The following is a 15,639-nucleotide window of genomic DNA, read 5'->3' as shown; positions in this document are numbered from 1 at the left end:
TCTCTCTCGACTGCTTCTATGTGTTGCTGCTGGAGTTGTGTTCTTTGAGGTTTCAGGAAGACGAAGAAGATGTATGAGATGTGATTATTGATGAATGATCGTTTGTTTTTGTGGACGTTGCAAGTGGAGGTGGTCCGTGCGTTTGTTTTGTATGGGTTCTTTGACTCGGAGAAATCCGGGATTATTTCCAAATGTGGCACTTTTCAATTTCGGATCTCTTGTTCAGTCAAAGATTATTTCGATGCCATCTCGCTTTCTTCGATACATTTACCTTGATCACTAGAGATATCAATAGCTTATCATTCGCGACATACTAATACATCCCCCTAGTACAACATAGACATCATGAGCGTGAGTCAGCTGTAATGTATCATCAATAGGTAGTTTAGCTGATCGGCTTTTTTCGCTTGCAGATAATCCCCCGTACCATCCTTCGTTCAGCTCGAGCTTCAGCTTCAGCAGCTGCTTCTTCATCACGAATCATCCTATCTCGACCTCTATCAACCTCGAGGACTGTTTTCGCCGAAGCCGAATCATCGTCGTCAGCTGCACCTGTATCGCCTAAGATCGCTCCTATCGTAGACCAAATTTCCGGATTGACGTTGTTGGAAGTCTCAGAATTGGTTACTGCTCTCAAGGTGAGTTTAGGGTGTTCTTGCGTTAGGAGGATAGGGAGCAAAGATACATGCGGTTCCAACTGGGATTTCTGGCATCGCCGATTCGTCAAGAATGAATAGAAACCCGACTTGATATGCTGGACGGAACATTGTCAAGGCGGAAAGCGGGAGATCTGTCAATATATGGAATCCTTGCTCTTCTGTTCTTGTTTTGTCGTTGTACAAAGGGACCACTCATTTGAATCTTCTCAACACATCGCGACCTTGCTTCCTAATTTAGCTGCTGGATTATGAGTCTGCTATGTTCCAGATGTACGAAAGCTAATTCATTACAATCTTTAGACCAAATTGAACATAACAGAAATCGCTTTACCAGCAGCTTCATCAGCTCCTGCGGCATCAGCAGCATCAGCCGATTCAGCCGAACCAGCAGAGGAGAAGCCAAAGGAAAAGACAATTTTTACTGTCAAACTTGAAAAATTCGATGCTACAGCTAAAGCAAAGATTATTAGAGAAGTAAAAGCCATTATGCCTAATATGAACTTGGTAGAGGTGAGTCAAGCTTTTCCTCTTAATGGTGTGAAATGATTGAGATATCAGAAATGGGCGTATAGGATCAAGCCAATTCATTGTAGAGTACTGACTGATGAGCTGTCATGGGAAAATGAATGGGTTCATCATTTCGGATCTGGGATGAGCAGTTTCTAGAAGATAGGAGAAGATGTAGACGGGATGAGGCTCGCACATAGACCTTGAATCGATGAAAATGATTCAAACAAATGCTGACATCTTACTACTCAAATCTTAGGCAAAGAAATTCGTCGAATCAGTCCCTCAAACTATCAAAGAGAACTTACCTAAAGAAGATGCGGAGAAATTGAAAAAGACATTAGAGGCCCTTGGAGCAACTGTTTCTCTCGTGTAGAGTCTTAGGATTGGTGGTAGTCAACAAGGAGTATATCAGCATGCATTCATTCTGGCATTACAACCAGCCGTTTTCATGTTTGTCACAAGACCCGCGGGAGGATTCATACATACTGTCCAGTAAACACTGATAGAATGGAAGATCTCACAGAAGAAATAAAGAGCTGTCTTGGCTGCCGTTGCCCTTCCCCTCCTTGTAGTCCACTTGCGCGCAGACGTGACTCGTATCATGTAGTATACATCGACATCTTGATCACTTTATACTGTTTGAGATATGGGGAGAATGCTAAAAACAAGCTGAAATGTTGCCACGTGGTCCGGTGCCTGTATTTCTGCGAATTGGGGGGGTTGTTGTTGATGTTGTTGAATTGTTTTTGGTAGTTCTTTTCGTATACAGTCTTATCAAAGTGTCATCACATCAATCTCTTGCTCAGCATCAGATCCATACACACACCTGCTGCGCGAATCATTCACAGCTACGAATACATGCTTCAAGTTCTCGGTAGAAGATTGATGATCGAGCTACAGATTGCAGCTTGCTTTTGGCGCTAATTTCATACGTCGACACGCACGACATTTTGGAAAGAAGAAGAGAAAGAAAGAAAAATAAAAACATAACCCAAACGCCATATCCTCCACCTTTCACCTCCATCAGATTCACTCCTTCATGGCACCTTCGGTATCATCATCAACGACCCACTATGCTCTCGTGATAGACGCTGGATCTTCCGGTTCGCGTCTTCAAATTTACTCATGGCGTGATCCGGATTTAGAAAGAGCTGAAATCCTTCAAGAGGTTTCTGCCGCTCGTAAGACCCCTGAAAGTGTGGGTAAAAGTAGATGGTGGTGGAACGTGAAAGATTCATGGGGTGGAAAGGGGAAAGGGAAAGCTAGTGAATATGATATGGAAAGAAAAGCCCTTAGGAGACTGGTTAGAGTTGGTAAAGGTGTTGAAGGTGATGATTGGGTCAAAAGAGTCGAACCTGGTATGTCATTCTACTATCCCATTAGGTGAGAGGAACAGTGAGTCTGACGACGACTTGCTTGCTTTAATCTGTGATAGGTATATCCACTGTCGCTCCTGGAGATATCCCAGACTACCTCTCACCATTACTTTCACATGCATTAAGACATATCCCACCTTCTCAACACTCCTCTACACCCATATATATCCTTGCAACAGCTGGAATGCGACTTTTGCCTGAAACAACACGAGAAGCTATACTGCAAGCTTCATGTGATCTGGTCAGAAATGAATATCCATTTACTGTGGGAGGACCTTCAGCAGCTGGACCATGTGGAGAGAATATACGTGTTATCTCAGGTGAAGAAGAAGGAATGTGGGGTTGGGTAGCTGTGAATTATCTGATGGATGGTTTCGGTCATGCTCCTCCGTCCATTCCTTCCTCTTCATCATCATCCTCATCATCATCCGGATCATCATCCTTATCGATAACAGGAACGGATACACCGGCAGAATCGAGTTTATTACCGTTAGCAGAATTAGCTGAAGCGCCACCTAATTCATTACATGATAGTGTCACTCCAGTAGATGTCAATCATCATTCACCAACATTCGGCTTCTTAGATATGGGAGGTGCTTCCACACAATTAGCATTCTCACCTTCATCTTCAGAAATAATCAAATCTGGTTATCCTACTGATCAACTTCGAATGGTAAACCTTAGATTATTGTCAGGGGAATTAGTGGAATGGCCAGTATTCGTCGCTTCTTGGTTAGGATTCGGTACTAATCGTGCAAGAGAACGTTACATCGATTCTTTAGTAAAGGAACAAGAACAAGAACAAGAACAAGAACACAAACCGAGTAATCATAATCAAGAAGAAATGTTTATTGAAGATCCATGTTTACCTAAACATCTTGAAATACAGTCAAACCACCAATTTGGCACAAACATCAAGTTCAAAGGAACAGGATCGTTTTCAACATGTCTAGAAAAATTAACACCTTTGTTGGAACATTCAACACCTTGTCCGACCGATCATTGTTTATTCGCTGGATTACCTACTCCACATATTGATTTCGAAAAAGATGACCAAAGAGGTTTTATCGGAATTTCTGAATATTGGTATACGGCTCAACAAGTTTTAGGTCTAGGTGGGATTTGGGATTGGGGTGAATGGGAAAAAGGTATGAATGCATTTTGTGATAGGAATTGGTATGAAATTGAAGATCAAGTTGAAAAGGAAAAAGGTTGGAAAGGTGCCGAGGTGAGTTAAAGCTTCTTCACACTGACTGCATATCACCTCAATATTTCGTTATACGTTCGCAATTATCATTGGGTTCGAAGCTGATCTGAGTCTCGGTGGCTTCGCAGGCAGATTTGGCCAGATTACAAATGCAATGTTTCAAGGGAGCTTGGATATCAAATATCTTGCATGAAGGTATAGGTATACCAAGATTAGTTGACATAGGTGGTGATTCAACTTTGACAGGTGGTGAAGTTGGAGATACGAATGAAGAAGCTGAAAGACGGGCGAGAGAAAAAGGTCTATTTGAACTCACACCACAAACGCAAAAGGGTAAAAGCAAAACACATTTTCAATCGATGGATGAAGTTGGTGAGACTGCAATTTCATGGACGTTAGGCAAGATGGTTATTGAAGCATCTAAAGCGATCCAACCAAGATCCGACTCTATCGAGAATGCCTGGAAGAATAAACTGAATAGTTTACCATTACCTCTCAGTGGATTAGAAGATAAATTACAATCTATGGGAATCCAACTTCTTTGGGCATACGCTTTCGTATCTTTCTTCATCTTGGCTTGTCTTTTCAACTTGATAAAAAGGAAATTCCATCTATCGGTTTCAGGACAACAAGGTAAAAAAGGTAGAAATCGAAAACCAAGTATAACGAGTTTGGAAGATGGTTTCACTTCATCAGATTCATCAAGTTCAAATGCAATTTCATTAAATTCATTGACCAGTCCCATTTACAGCACATCGAAAAGATTTGCTGGATCCGGTAGATTAAGATTATGGTCGTTGAAAATACATAATCTGATCAAAAGGAATATACCATTTGTTGGTAATGGGGTGAGTGGTAGTGTTGGTGTTGGTGGTAGCAGTAAATATTCTCGAAGAGGACAAAATGGACATTTATCAAGACATAATTCAATGCCCTTATCCACATCAAACACACAACCTTCATCACCTTCTTCACAAGGTTTTTTCATTCCTGCAAATATGATTGATGGTGGCGGTCAAAATAATCTCACTATACCATCAACGAGACCCGGTACAGTTTCACCCGAGTTAAATGGTCTAGGTATTGGTATTGGTATTGGTATTGGTATTGGCATATCAACGTCAAGTACTTTACCAATTACACCCAATTCCCCTCCTAGGAAATCAACTTCTCGAACGGGAAAACCAAGGAACGTTTCGCATAATTTACTTTCTACATCATGGGAAAAACCTTGTTCTTCTTCATCTTCTTCTTTATCTGGTGGATGGAATGATCCCCCACTCGGCATGATGGAAATCCCTTCAACGAATGCAACAGCCTCATCGACCCCTTCAGCTAATTATGGTGGAACAAATGGTCTAAGTAGAAATTCATCAAGAGTCAATTTAAGTGAAATGGGTTTAGCTCAAAGATCAATGAGCAGAGCTGGAACTCCAGGTTTCGATGAGTCGCGTTGATATCCCGGACATTGACTGCTCGTGTGTTGATCGTGGGGAGCGACGCAATTTGGATTTTCCGTATCCTCATCGTGTGAAATACGGGCTTAGCTCAATTTGTAAATTCTCATTCTTGGTCTCGTGGACAATACATTTGGTGCCTATAGTAGATGTCATTTTACAATATATGCATGCAAAAATTCTCTCATAAATTTCTTTAGACAATCAAGGTACCAAAATTCTTTACGGTGATAGTTGTCGGAGAAAGTAGCCTGGTTCGATTGTTGGACTGATTGTATAAACAGTAGCGTGTTTCCAGTCATCGTGTGAATGAAGATATCTGGCTGAAGATAACACTTATATACAGTATACACACTATACTTTGGTCAGGGAGACTAGGCATCATATAGATGTTCAGGAGATTCAGGTTCCACTACTAATTTACCATGTCTCTTCTTCCCAAGGAGACGCTTGACCTAATGACATTTATCATATCAGCATCGCTTTCAATATGATGACATCTGAAGAATCGACACTCTCACTTACCTCAGCCCACACTAGTTCTCTTAATTTAGTCAAATCCTGTTGTCTTTCCGGCCTGTATCCTCTGTCGTTCAATTCCAATCATGTCAGCTGATTAATCATTCAGGAAGTAAGCGACACATGTCAACTCACAAAAGTAGATTTCTACTGATATTAGCTGCGTACAGCGAATTATCATGACGATGTTCGGCCGGTCGACGTTCGTTTGTTATTCTCTGTCTACCGCTCTGTTCCAGAGTCTCCATATCTGGGATCTGAAGTGATGGCCATGCTTGTCCAATCGCCTCCCACCCTACATACGTCTCATATCAGCAAACTCCTTAATTGAATCGTGGAAAGGAAAGTGCGTGAGACGGTCACCACTGGGGCTTGAACAACAAAAATTACACGTACACCAGAAAGAGCCTGTGCAGAAACACGATCAGCTATCGTTTTCGCACTAGCTGCACATCTGATGACTCACGTCCATCAGTCTGAATTTCATCTAAATGAGATACCCTGTAGGTTGTCAGATGTCTGGTGATCAGATCATATCGATGAGCTGCCCATTGATCAGGCTACCGCAGTGGCATATCAATACTGATTGCGCATTTCATATCATCGGTGACAACTCACATCGTTCCCTAATGGTGCAAGAGCAACTATCACCCTAGGCGGTTCATCGTTGCCCATTGCTGATCAACAGATCGTTAGCATCTGCGTGGATTGTACCTCAGTAATGCTGGGATGGACTCACAATCCCATAGCTCCAGAAGTATCTCTTTGGCATCATGGTATCTCCTCTACGTTCATCATGGTCAGCTACATCAGTATTCGCGGAAAACCCAAGCTTACCGCATGTACAGCTATGTTGATAGCACTGGCAATATTTGGGGGCACGAACAGCTTATCACATGGGACAGGTGGGTTCTCGCTCAGATTTCTCCGGATTAATCTAGTTGTGATCGGATTCAGCTATGATTAGTGCATTGTAGTTTGTAAATGAAGGTACCTTTTATAAGTCATCATCAGAAATATACTCAAGGGAAATTCTTCAACCTGAGCGTTCGAAATAGTCAGTAGTTACTCCATAGACCCCTTCACGTTCCTCAATCTCACTTACCTGTCTGCCCAGGCTGACTTCCTCTAAAGCTCTTACGAAACTCTTTTCTTCAGCTATCAACGCCCAGGAATATAGTCTTTGAGTGAGCATGTCCCAAGGTTTCCATCCTCCCATTGGTGGGTGTAGGGGATCAATGATGTGAATCATGTCTCTTCTGGGCGGAGTAGCAACCTTGGGAGACGACATGTATACATTGTGAGCATTCATCTGAATATCGCTCATTTGATGATTTGTAGGAGATTTTATTGTGGTTGTCGCAGGTTTTGTTGGGGCCACTTGACTTGAGGGAACTGGTCTACATAGAGTAGGTGGATATTGATCTGGACTACCTATATAACCTGATTGTGCAGGGAATGTTTGATCTGCGTTTGTGCCCATCCGACTGTTTTGATAAAGAGGCATTGTTCCAGCTGCAGGTGTTCTAGCTGTATGAGTTGTATTTAGATCAAGGGGAATAGATTTTGATGGAGGTGTAGGTCGATGGGATCTGATGCTCTCCGAGGGGGGAGCAGGTAAATCCCTTTCCAGCGGATTGGGCACAGCGGCTTCAGGTAAGGCTTGTTCCGTGATCACCGTAACATCGACATGATCTGGTCCAGGCTGCTGTGTACCTGCTCTCGAAAGACCTCTGGATCGTACAGAAGGTGAAGGCGCTCTAGTACTTGGCCGACCATTCGCACCTAGACCAGATTCAGTAGGTGCTAGAATATTGATCGTCGGTGCTTGGGGAGGAGCGATATTATCGCTCGCTTGAGGTATTTCGACATCGGATCCCCAAGTTGGTATTTCTGCAGGGTTACCATTCCCGTCGATTGGTACGGTGGCACCGCTGCGTACTTGTGTGGGTGGCCGATACGTTCGGTGAGAATCGGCAACTGTGGGTGCTTGCTGGGTGTAAGCTGAACGAGCTCCGACATATACTGGAGCTGGGGCATAATCTGGGTGACCGGCATAACCTGATTGACCAGCAGGATAGGTCGGAAGCGGTTGGTGCGTATAGTGCGTGGCGGCTTTGGCACTAGCTTGACCAGGCATTGATGGCATTGAGGTATGTTGAGGGAAGAGGATCGACTGAGTTAAGCCTTGTGGCATTTTGATACCATGTGTGAAACCGGAGGATGGCATTTCGTGGAACATCAATTCGTCGATCAAGTTCCCTGGGATATCTTGAGTGACCTGAGAAAGGTGGGTTGAAGGCCGACCCATATGATCGCCGCCATATTCCTCTGCTTCGAGAGCTTGGAAACGAGCATCGATAGCGGCAAGTCGTCCCATTATCTGTATTACTGGTCAGCTTATCACTTCACATACAGCCTAAGACTACCGTCGACTCACATCTCTCGCCCACGCAGGCGCCTCTTGTGTTGCTGTCGGGACTACCGTCTGCGAAGAGCCGTCAACCATATGTCATGGTCTCTGTGTAAATGACAACTCACCTCGGTTTTCTCTGATGAACTTTTCTTTCTTGATCTTTCTTTGCTTTTTGCTCTTTTATCCTTTCTTGGGGTGGACTGATTGGATTTAGGCTCTTCATTGATAGTGATGTTCACAAGTCCTTCTTCGATCTTGGAAAGACATCGATTGTCAGCTCACAAGTACGACAACAGACATCTTGTTAAGCTCACCTCGCCTCTTTCTCTGAGATCTCTCAGTTCTATGACTCTAGCCCTGGCTGCTCTTTGTAGAGCTTTCTTCGCTTCGTCTCCGATCAGATTCAACCGCGCCGCATCCAGCAACTGGCACAGAGTCTCATCATGGAATCTGCTCTCCGCAACAAGCTGCTTCACATTACTAACTGTAGTTGGAGCTACAGATTCGTGATTAGAAGGTACGATCGATGGCTCATATTGCTCTTTCTCTTCTTGATGCATTGAGCTTGGTATAATGGTAGGAGTATTCTTTGTTCGAACTTGTGAATAAATGGTTTGATGATCAGGATATTCAAACACTGTCTGTTGAGCGATTGCATTCGGAGCTTGTGAGCGGCCAGCAGTGGATTTGGCCAGAGGAGTCTTGAGTTGATCAGATGGAGCGCAAGGAAAGGCTTCTGACATGACTGTTGGAGCTTTGGTTCGTGCTTTTGTAGGAGCTTTACTGCGTGCTTGCGACGGAGATACAGAAGGTGCTTTACTTGCTACAGGAGGAGCTTTTATATGTTCCGTGGGGGCTCGAGTTGATCGTGGTACTCGCTTCTTGTGGTATATCAGCTGGATTTTTTTAGAATCAAAGGAAGACACGAAAAGAAGAACAAAGGAGAATCAATTGTGCATATTGGACATACCGTTTGCGCAATCGATCGAGGCTGTTCCTCAAGTAAGCCTGATTCTGTTCGAGCAGCAGCTTGTTCACCGGGATGACTCGAGCGAACATGAGGGGTGGAAGTTTTAGCTGGTGATGCAGTTCGGGCGTCACTTGGTATTCCAAAATCTTCCTCCTGAGAGTGACATATCATAAGCTCAATTGTCTGACGGTATTATGCTGTAGATTGACTTACATCCACGACGGTTTCAACAAAAGCACTCTTAGCATCAGGACCTCTATGTCTGTCCCCTCCCTCATGACCTAATATATCTAACAAGTCGGAACCTAAGCCCAGACCTAAACCCGCACCAGCACTATCTCTCATAACCAATAAAGGTCTAGGGATAGACATTCCCATCGGAACGCCAAACGGAATAGGAAAGAAGTCAGGGTTGTTGAAAGTGTTGGCAGAAAATTGAGCTGATGGTCTTGCTGACAGTGGCATACCGCTTTGATGAAGTAAATGACCGAATGAAGGTCCACTATCCATCGTATCATATGTCTGTCTTGGACCCTTTTCTCCTGCCATGTGAGACTCGAAGGCAGCAAGCATTTCTTGCTCCATTTCGATTGCTGAGTCTCTCTGCGCAGCTTCTAGCTGAGCTAATGCTGCTGCTCGAGCCTCTTCCATCGCTTGCAACTGCTTTGCTTGAGCCTCGGCGTGAGAGAATGGATAATCATGATGAGGTTTGTGCTCGTGATGAGGGTGTCTATCTTGCTGTTCATCAGAGTCAGGCTTGGTCTGTGGTGGATCAGGTGGAAGGGCGGCTGTAGGTGGAGCTTTTCGAGTGATGTATTGTGTCTTCTTGGGTGAGCCAGTGATATTAGTCTACGACAAGGTCTCACGTCAGCTCGCACACTCAGTTTCCAGATGGGTAAGCTGTCCCACTCACATATTTAGATTTGGGTAGAGGTATTCCAGCAGGCCCCAAGGCACTTTGACCTTCCAGACCAAAAGTCCCCATCCCGATACTGCTTCCACCGGGAGTGACATCACCACCTGGAGTAGCTTGAGCTGGTTTTGCCATAGCTCTCATTCCTGCACCTCTACTCAAAACCTCACTATCGGGTCGCTGAGATCTAATAGGTTCATGTTCCGTTCGTTGATCTTCGAAACTGCGATGACCGGCACCAATAGCTGCGAATGGGAGAGTTGGGACATTAGAGTATGCAAAAGGGTGACGAGATTGGAGATTGGGGTTTGGGTTCTCCGCCATCGATTGTGGTCCTGAGTGTAAAATACTACTTAGCATAGCTCCCAGCGGGTGGAGTAGGATGCTGGTAGGGAAAGACAGAGAAGATTTGTCGCTCGAAAACATGAATCTGTACAGTGGAGTGAAGTGTACAAGGTAATTGAATGGTTTTGACGTTTACTCACTTGAAGGATAAGGTCCAAACATCCCATCTGGTATAGTTTCTTCTTCTACATCGATCCCTTGCACCCAAGGTAATACTATGCACAAGTTGAAAATATCAGCTATCACGATACTGTTGATTCAACTAAGCACAGAACTATGAGAGGATAACCTACCTTTAGCTCGTGCGCTATATTTCACAAATTCACAAAACACACGTCAGTCCAATTTTGCACACAATCCGAGAAATGACACTACCAAAACACCCCGTTTCTGTCCACTGAGAAGAACAAAAAAAGGATAACTCACGATGGCGTTTTATCAGGTCTCTCTCCGCCAGAGCTTTTAGACTCTTTTGGCGGCGTGGATCTATGCGAAGGTTGATATTGAACTTGTGGATCAGGTAATCTTCTATTCAAGCCTATGTATGAAATGGGAGTTGAAGGTGGATCATAAGTCAAGATCGTAAATGCCACAGAAATAGTCAGCGACATTGTTCACTCTAATATAATTCACAAAGCTTTCTGACCGGTATGTGGAGTATGGAGATGAAAGGTGTGTACACATGAAAGAGAATGGTGGACGACTGATCTCATATTCGTCATGAATGACCTTTATAAAGGGTCAAAGCCATACTTTCGGACAAGGTGGTGTGTTTGGGATTGTGAAAGGTGATCACGACGGATGCGGCGAAGAATAGAGACCACTCGTTTCTCCAATGAGGAAGGTATTGTTTGAAATGGAGAAGGAGAGGGATTTATTGTTCACCGAAAACGGCCAACTATACTCATACCATCCTTGGGACAAGTTTGAAGTTGTTTTGGTATACACAAAGCATATAGTTCGATTAAAAATGGTTTTCAATCAAGAACAATAAGAACAGAGGGGAATCACACAGTAGCAAGAAAGGCAGGTCTCTGACAAGTTCGAAGGATGGGAATGTGTTGTTTACGAATACTCACCATAGTCAACGATCTCCACTTTATCTTCAATTTGAGTTGGACCTGCTTCTCCTTTATCCGCTGCGTATGTCTTTGTACTTCTCAGTACTTTGGTAGCCATTGTTTTGATCGGACCGAATGGCATTCAAGTATAAGTGACTGAGTATGATGGTGATGATGATGATTGAGGCTGATGAAGTGATATAAAAGGTTGAGGATAAAAGGTAAAAAGAGAGAAAGAGAATGCTTTATGAGAGTGGATTATCAATCAACAATGACCATGTGTGTTCATGTTACATGTGTGTGTATGGGTGTATATGGGTGACCAAAGCGTTCACCTTCGTCATTAGAAAGGTGGGAAAGGGATCCATGCGTCTCCGATACCTTTCTTCCACACACTCGCATGCTATCATTGTCAGTTGCCGCGCATATGTGCTCGGTATGAAGCGCCCCATCCTCGACCTGTACAATACCAAGAGATATTGTCCAATACATTCTGAGGAAACGGAAGGAGGAGGAGGATGAACCGAACTTCCGAATGTGGATCTTCAGCAACAAAAGAGGGTACCTTTCGGTCGTGTTCGTGTTTGACTTGTAAGCTATTTAAATGAGATCAGCTTCATCAGAATGCATATGTGGAGTCAATGTTTGTCGTCAATTAGCACGTCGGGAGTCAGTGGATGACATGAATCAGTAGTCGTCTCCTATACCATGCAAAAAGATGACTCAATGATCTGAAAAATACGCACGCAAACAGGACGTGCGTTTTTACACGCGACTCGAGAGTTTTAGTGCTTAGTAGACGGCAAGGTCGTTCGTGCATGAACTGCTTCGCACATCTCGTCAGTCATGGTGCTGAGTAGACTGTTTTTGTCTCAAGCGATACTCTGTGCTCTCTTGGGTCGTGGAAAAGTGTCCAGTCCATGCTTGCACCTGCAGCTAAGATGCCTTTAAGATAGCATTCATTTGATTTCATTTTTAATGCAAACTAAACCCTCCCTTTATGAGAAAGCGTGACACAAGATCCTCTAAGTACTAAAATAACTATCGAAAACTCTCATTTCGTACACTTCCTAAAGCTTAGTTACCTTGCTCCTTGATGGATTTCTCGTGTTTGGCTTTGACATCGTCAATACCACCGACCACTGAAAATAGCGGGAAAAAATGATCAGCAACACATCTCACTACTTGAAATACAATAATTCCGTTACTCACTGTAGAAGGAAGCCTCGGAGATGTGATCGTGTTTACCTTGGAGAATTTCCTCAAAGGCAGTGACGGTCTCCTTGAGGGGTACAAGTCGACCTTCAATACCGGTGAAGACTTGGGCGACGGCGAAAGGTTGAGACATGAATCTTTGGATTTTTCGGGCTCGCTCGACGGTCAATTTGTCCTCTTCGGACAACTCATCCATACCTAAAATGGCAATGATATCTTGGAGAGATTTGTAAGATTGGAGGATTTGTTGAGTCTTGGTGGCGACCTCGTAATGTCGTTGACCGACAACTCGGGGGTCCAACATTCGTGATTTGGAATCAAGAGGGTCGACGGCGGGGTAGATACCCAACTCGGCGATGGATCGAGACAACACAGTGGTAGCATCCAAGTGCGCGAAAGTGGTGGCAGGAGCAGGATCGGTCAAATCATCTGCAGGTACGTAGACGGCTTGCACAGAGGTGATAGATCCCTTCTTGGTGGTGGTAATTCGCTCTTGCATACCACCCATATCGGTGGAAAGAGTAGGTTGGTATCCTACGGCGGAAGGGATACGACCTAACAAGGCAGATACCTCGGAACCGGCTTGGGTGAATCGGAAAATGTTGTCAATGAAAAGCAACACATCTTGACCCTCCTCGTCTCGGAAGTATTCAGCGATGGTAAGACCGGTAAGAGCAACTCGGGCTCGAGCTCCTGGGGGTTCGTTCATTTGACCGAAAACGAGGGCGACCTTGGAGTCACCGTCGAGGTTGATGACACCGGTTTCTCTCATTTCGTGGTACAAATCGTTACCCTCTCGAGTTCGTTCACCGACACCGGTGAAGACGGAGTAACCACCATGGGCTTTGGCGATGTTGTTAATGAGCTCTTGAATGAGCACAGTTTTACCGACACCGGCACCACCGAAAAGACCAATTTTACCACCTCGAGCGTAAGGGGCGAGGAGATCGACAACCTTGATACCGGTTTCGAGGACTTCAGCTTGGGTAGATTGGTCAACGAATTCGGGAGCATCGGCGTGAATGGGGGCCTCCTTGACACCCTTGATAGGACCACGTTGGTCAATGGGTTGACCAATGACGTTCATGATTCGACTAAACAGAACAGCCGAAACATTTAGTAAGAATCGTTCAAAAGAAAGGAAGAATCTGATTCACTCACCCAAGAGTACCGGGACCAACTGGGATCATGATGGGAGCACCAGTGTCGACTACCTTTTGACCTCGAACGAGACCATCGGTACCTTCCATGGCAATACATCGGACAGTGTTCTCACCCAAATGTTGAGCGACTTCGAGAACGAGTCGACCACCTTCGGGACCAGTTTGACCTTCGGCGAATTGGACATTGAGGGCGTTGAGGATAGGAGGAAGGTTGTCAGAGTCAAAGTGAACATCGACGACGGCACCGATAACGGTCTTGATAGAACCGGTTTGGAGGTTGGAAGGAGTAGCGTAAGATCGAGTAGCGTTGACAGCTGTCAGATACAGTAAAGAAGGGTTAGCAAAGTAGATCGAAGAAACTCCCCGGCCGAAACGATCCGCAATTCTGCAAACACCTTTTCTTCGCTACCTCCATCGATCTGATTCCCCTTCAGGTTGTTCTTCCTTCATGACAAAGCATCTGTTTGAGAGAACCACTCACAAGTCTTGGCGGGGATTTGAACTCTTGAGCTAGAGGCGGCGAACTTTGGGAGAACGTTTTGAGCTTGGCTGGCAGCGGTGGTGAAGAAAGCTGCGTTGGCACGAGCGTTCCTCAATTGTTGACCACCTCGTCGAGAGAGACGGATAGCGGATCTAGAGACGAGAGTCATTTTGTCCGATTTTCTTCCGGGGATGGAGAGTTTTTAGAGAGAAGGAGGAGGAAGAAAAGGAGAGATTGAGTGATTTTCCTGCTGGGTGAAAGTGAATGAAAGGATGTGAGATGGTGAGTAGGTGTGGTTGTGGTGGTGGTGGTGGTGGTTGGTTGGTGCAGGCAGGGGATTGGTGGGATACGGAGGGGGAATTCTCAAAGGGATTATCGGAAACGGCATTTTCAGTAACAAGCGGAGTTTGACGAATGTGGCGGATTTGGGAACAACAGTCAAACCCAGGGGGACGTGAGCAAAGGCGGCGAGCTCCGACTTACTTTGCAGAAACCTGAAATCGTCGAATCGTCGACTATGTTGAAACCGTCTAATTTGATTCAATTCAAAGCAGTAAACCATCTATATCGACCTGACTGTTCTGAGGATAGCAATAACACGATATACAGCAGAATGAACGCCTTATCCAAACGACTGTTCTCCACTTCATCTATCGTCCGATCGACTTTCACTGAAAGCGCCCTTCCTCTCGATGTCTCATCGCCTATTCAAGCCAAACACTTACCACGAGTACTACATCGTCGGATAGCGAAACGATTATTTCAGATAGCAGTCACAGAGGGACAGTCACCTTCAGACGTACCTCTACCTAATCCCTTTCTGGTACAAAAGGGAAATAGGAGATCTGATTCTGAAGTCACTGGTGAAGCTAGATATCATTGGAAAAGACCTATAATATCTAATCGAAGGCAAAAACAATTATTACAATTTTATCCAGCTGTAGATTTACCCATATCAGATAAATCTTCTGCCTCTTCTTCATCGTCATCATTCCTCAGCTCTTCCTCACGACCTGTCAAATGGGATGAGGGAACTACGGTTAATTGGACTGGTGAACTTAAAGTGAAAGAGGAACCAACGAAGAATGGGGTTTATGCAGGTAGAAAGAGAATGTTCAAGGGACATAAAGATGAAAGAAATCGAGAACAAAAGATTGCGGATAGACAAGTCAGATTGGATGGAATGGAAAAGAGAATAAAAGAGTGGAGACAGGTGAGTATCGTCCGTATCTTTCTCAGAAAGCCCTGGCTGACAAGTATTCGGTGACATAGGGACGAAGTGATGAGAAGATCAGGAATAGACCTTCTTTGCCTTTCTGAGGTGACTTGTGTTTTAATGCATATTTT

At 44.5% G+C, this 15,639-nt stretch overlaps 5 protein-coding genes across 5 annotated transcripts; 3 read left to right on the top strand and 2 right to left on the bottom strand.

The window, feature by feature from the left end:
- Window positions 1-345: 345 nt before the first annotated feature.
- On the top strand, window positions 346-1,542 carry IL334_006173 (ribosomal protein L7/L12; the record flags this gene model as incomplete). Its single annotated transcript, XM_062937877.1, has 4 exons — window positions 346-351; window positions 414-638; window positions 960-1,169; window positions 1,426-1,542. The coding sequence occupies 4 exons, from the start codon at window positions 346-348 to the stop codon at window positions 1,540-1,542; spliced, it is 558 nt and encodes a 185-aa protein (XP_062793928.1).
- A 666-nt stretch (window positions 1,543-2,208) lies between these two features.
- On the top strand, window positions 2,209-5,209 carry IL334_006172 (uncharacterized protein; the record flags this gene model as incomplete). The annotated part of the gene is made up of 3 exons (XM_062937876.1): window positions 2,209-2,527; window positions 2,605-3,773; window positions 3,881-5,209. The coding sequence occupies 3 exons, from the start codon at window positions 2,209-2,211 to the stop codon at window positions 5,207-5,209; spliced, it is 2,817 nt and encodes a 938-aa protein (XP_062793927.1).
- Window positions 5,210-5,583: 374 nt separating this feature from the next.
- IL334_006171 (uncharacterized protein) lies at window positions 5,584-10,983 on the bottom strand (the record flags this gene model as incomplete). Its single annotated transcript, XM_062937875.1, has 19 exons — window positions 5,584-5,664; window positions 5,735-5,795; window positions 5,864-6,023; window positions 6,125-6,136; window positions 6,195-6,288; window positions 6,347-6,405; window positions 6,468-6,513; window positions 6,566-6,665; window positions 6,723-6,769; window positions 6,834-8,111; window positions 8,169-8,216; window positions 8,270-8,398; window positions 8,459-9,022; window positions 9,115-9,267; window positions 9,328-9,963; window positions 10,028-10,362; window positions 10,513-10,587; window positions 10,666-10,679; window positions 10,799-10,983. The coding sequence occupies 19 exons, from the start codon at window positions 10,981-10,983 to the stop codon at window positions 5,584-5,586; spliced, it is 4,077 nt and encodes a 1,358-aa protein (XP_062793926.1).
- A 1,527-nt stretch (window positions 10,984-12,510) lies between these two features.
- On the bottom strand, window positions 12,511-14,461 carry IL334_006170 (ATP synthase subunit beta, mitochondrial; the record flags this gene model as incomplete). Its single annotated transcript, XM_062937874.1, has 4 exons — window positions 12,511-12,575; window positions 12,646-13,742; window positions 13,810-14,125; window positions 14,293-14,461. The coding sequence occupies 4 exons, from the start codon at window positions 14,459-14,461 to the stop codon at window positions 12,511-12,513; spliced, it is 1,647 nt and encodes a 548-aa protein (XP_062793925.1).
- Window positions 14,462-14,905: 444 nt separating this feature from the next.
- IL334_006169 (uncharacterized protein) lies at window positions 14,906-15,612 on the top strand (the record flags this gene model as incomplete). The annotated part of the gene is made up of 2 exons (XM_062937873.1): window positions 14,906-15,505; window positions 15,565-15,612. 2 exons carry the CDS (start codon window positions 14,906-14,908, stop codon window positions 15,610-15,612), a joined length of 648 nt encoding a protein of 215 aa, XP_062793924.1.
- Between the last annotated feature and the right edge of the window lie 27 nt (window positions 15,613-15,639).

The sequence above is a fragment of the Kwoniella shivajii genome, chromosome 8, assembly GCF_035658355.1.
Source record: "Kwoniella shivajii chromosome 8, complete sequence".
Lineage (NCBI taxonomy): Eukaryota > Fungi > Basidiomycota > Tremellomycetes > Tremellales > Cryptococcaceae > Kwoniella > Kwoniella shivajii.
The sequence above is the reverse complement of the archived record's forward strand: the minus strand, read 5'-3'. Positions and strand labels throughout refer to the sequence as shown.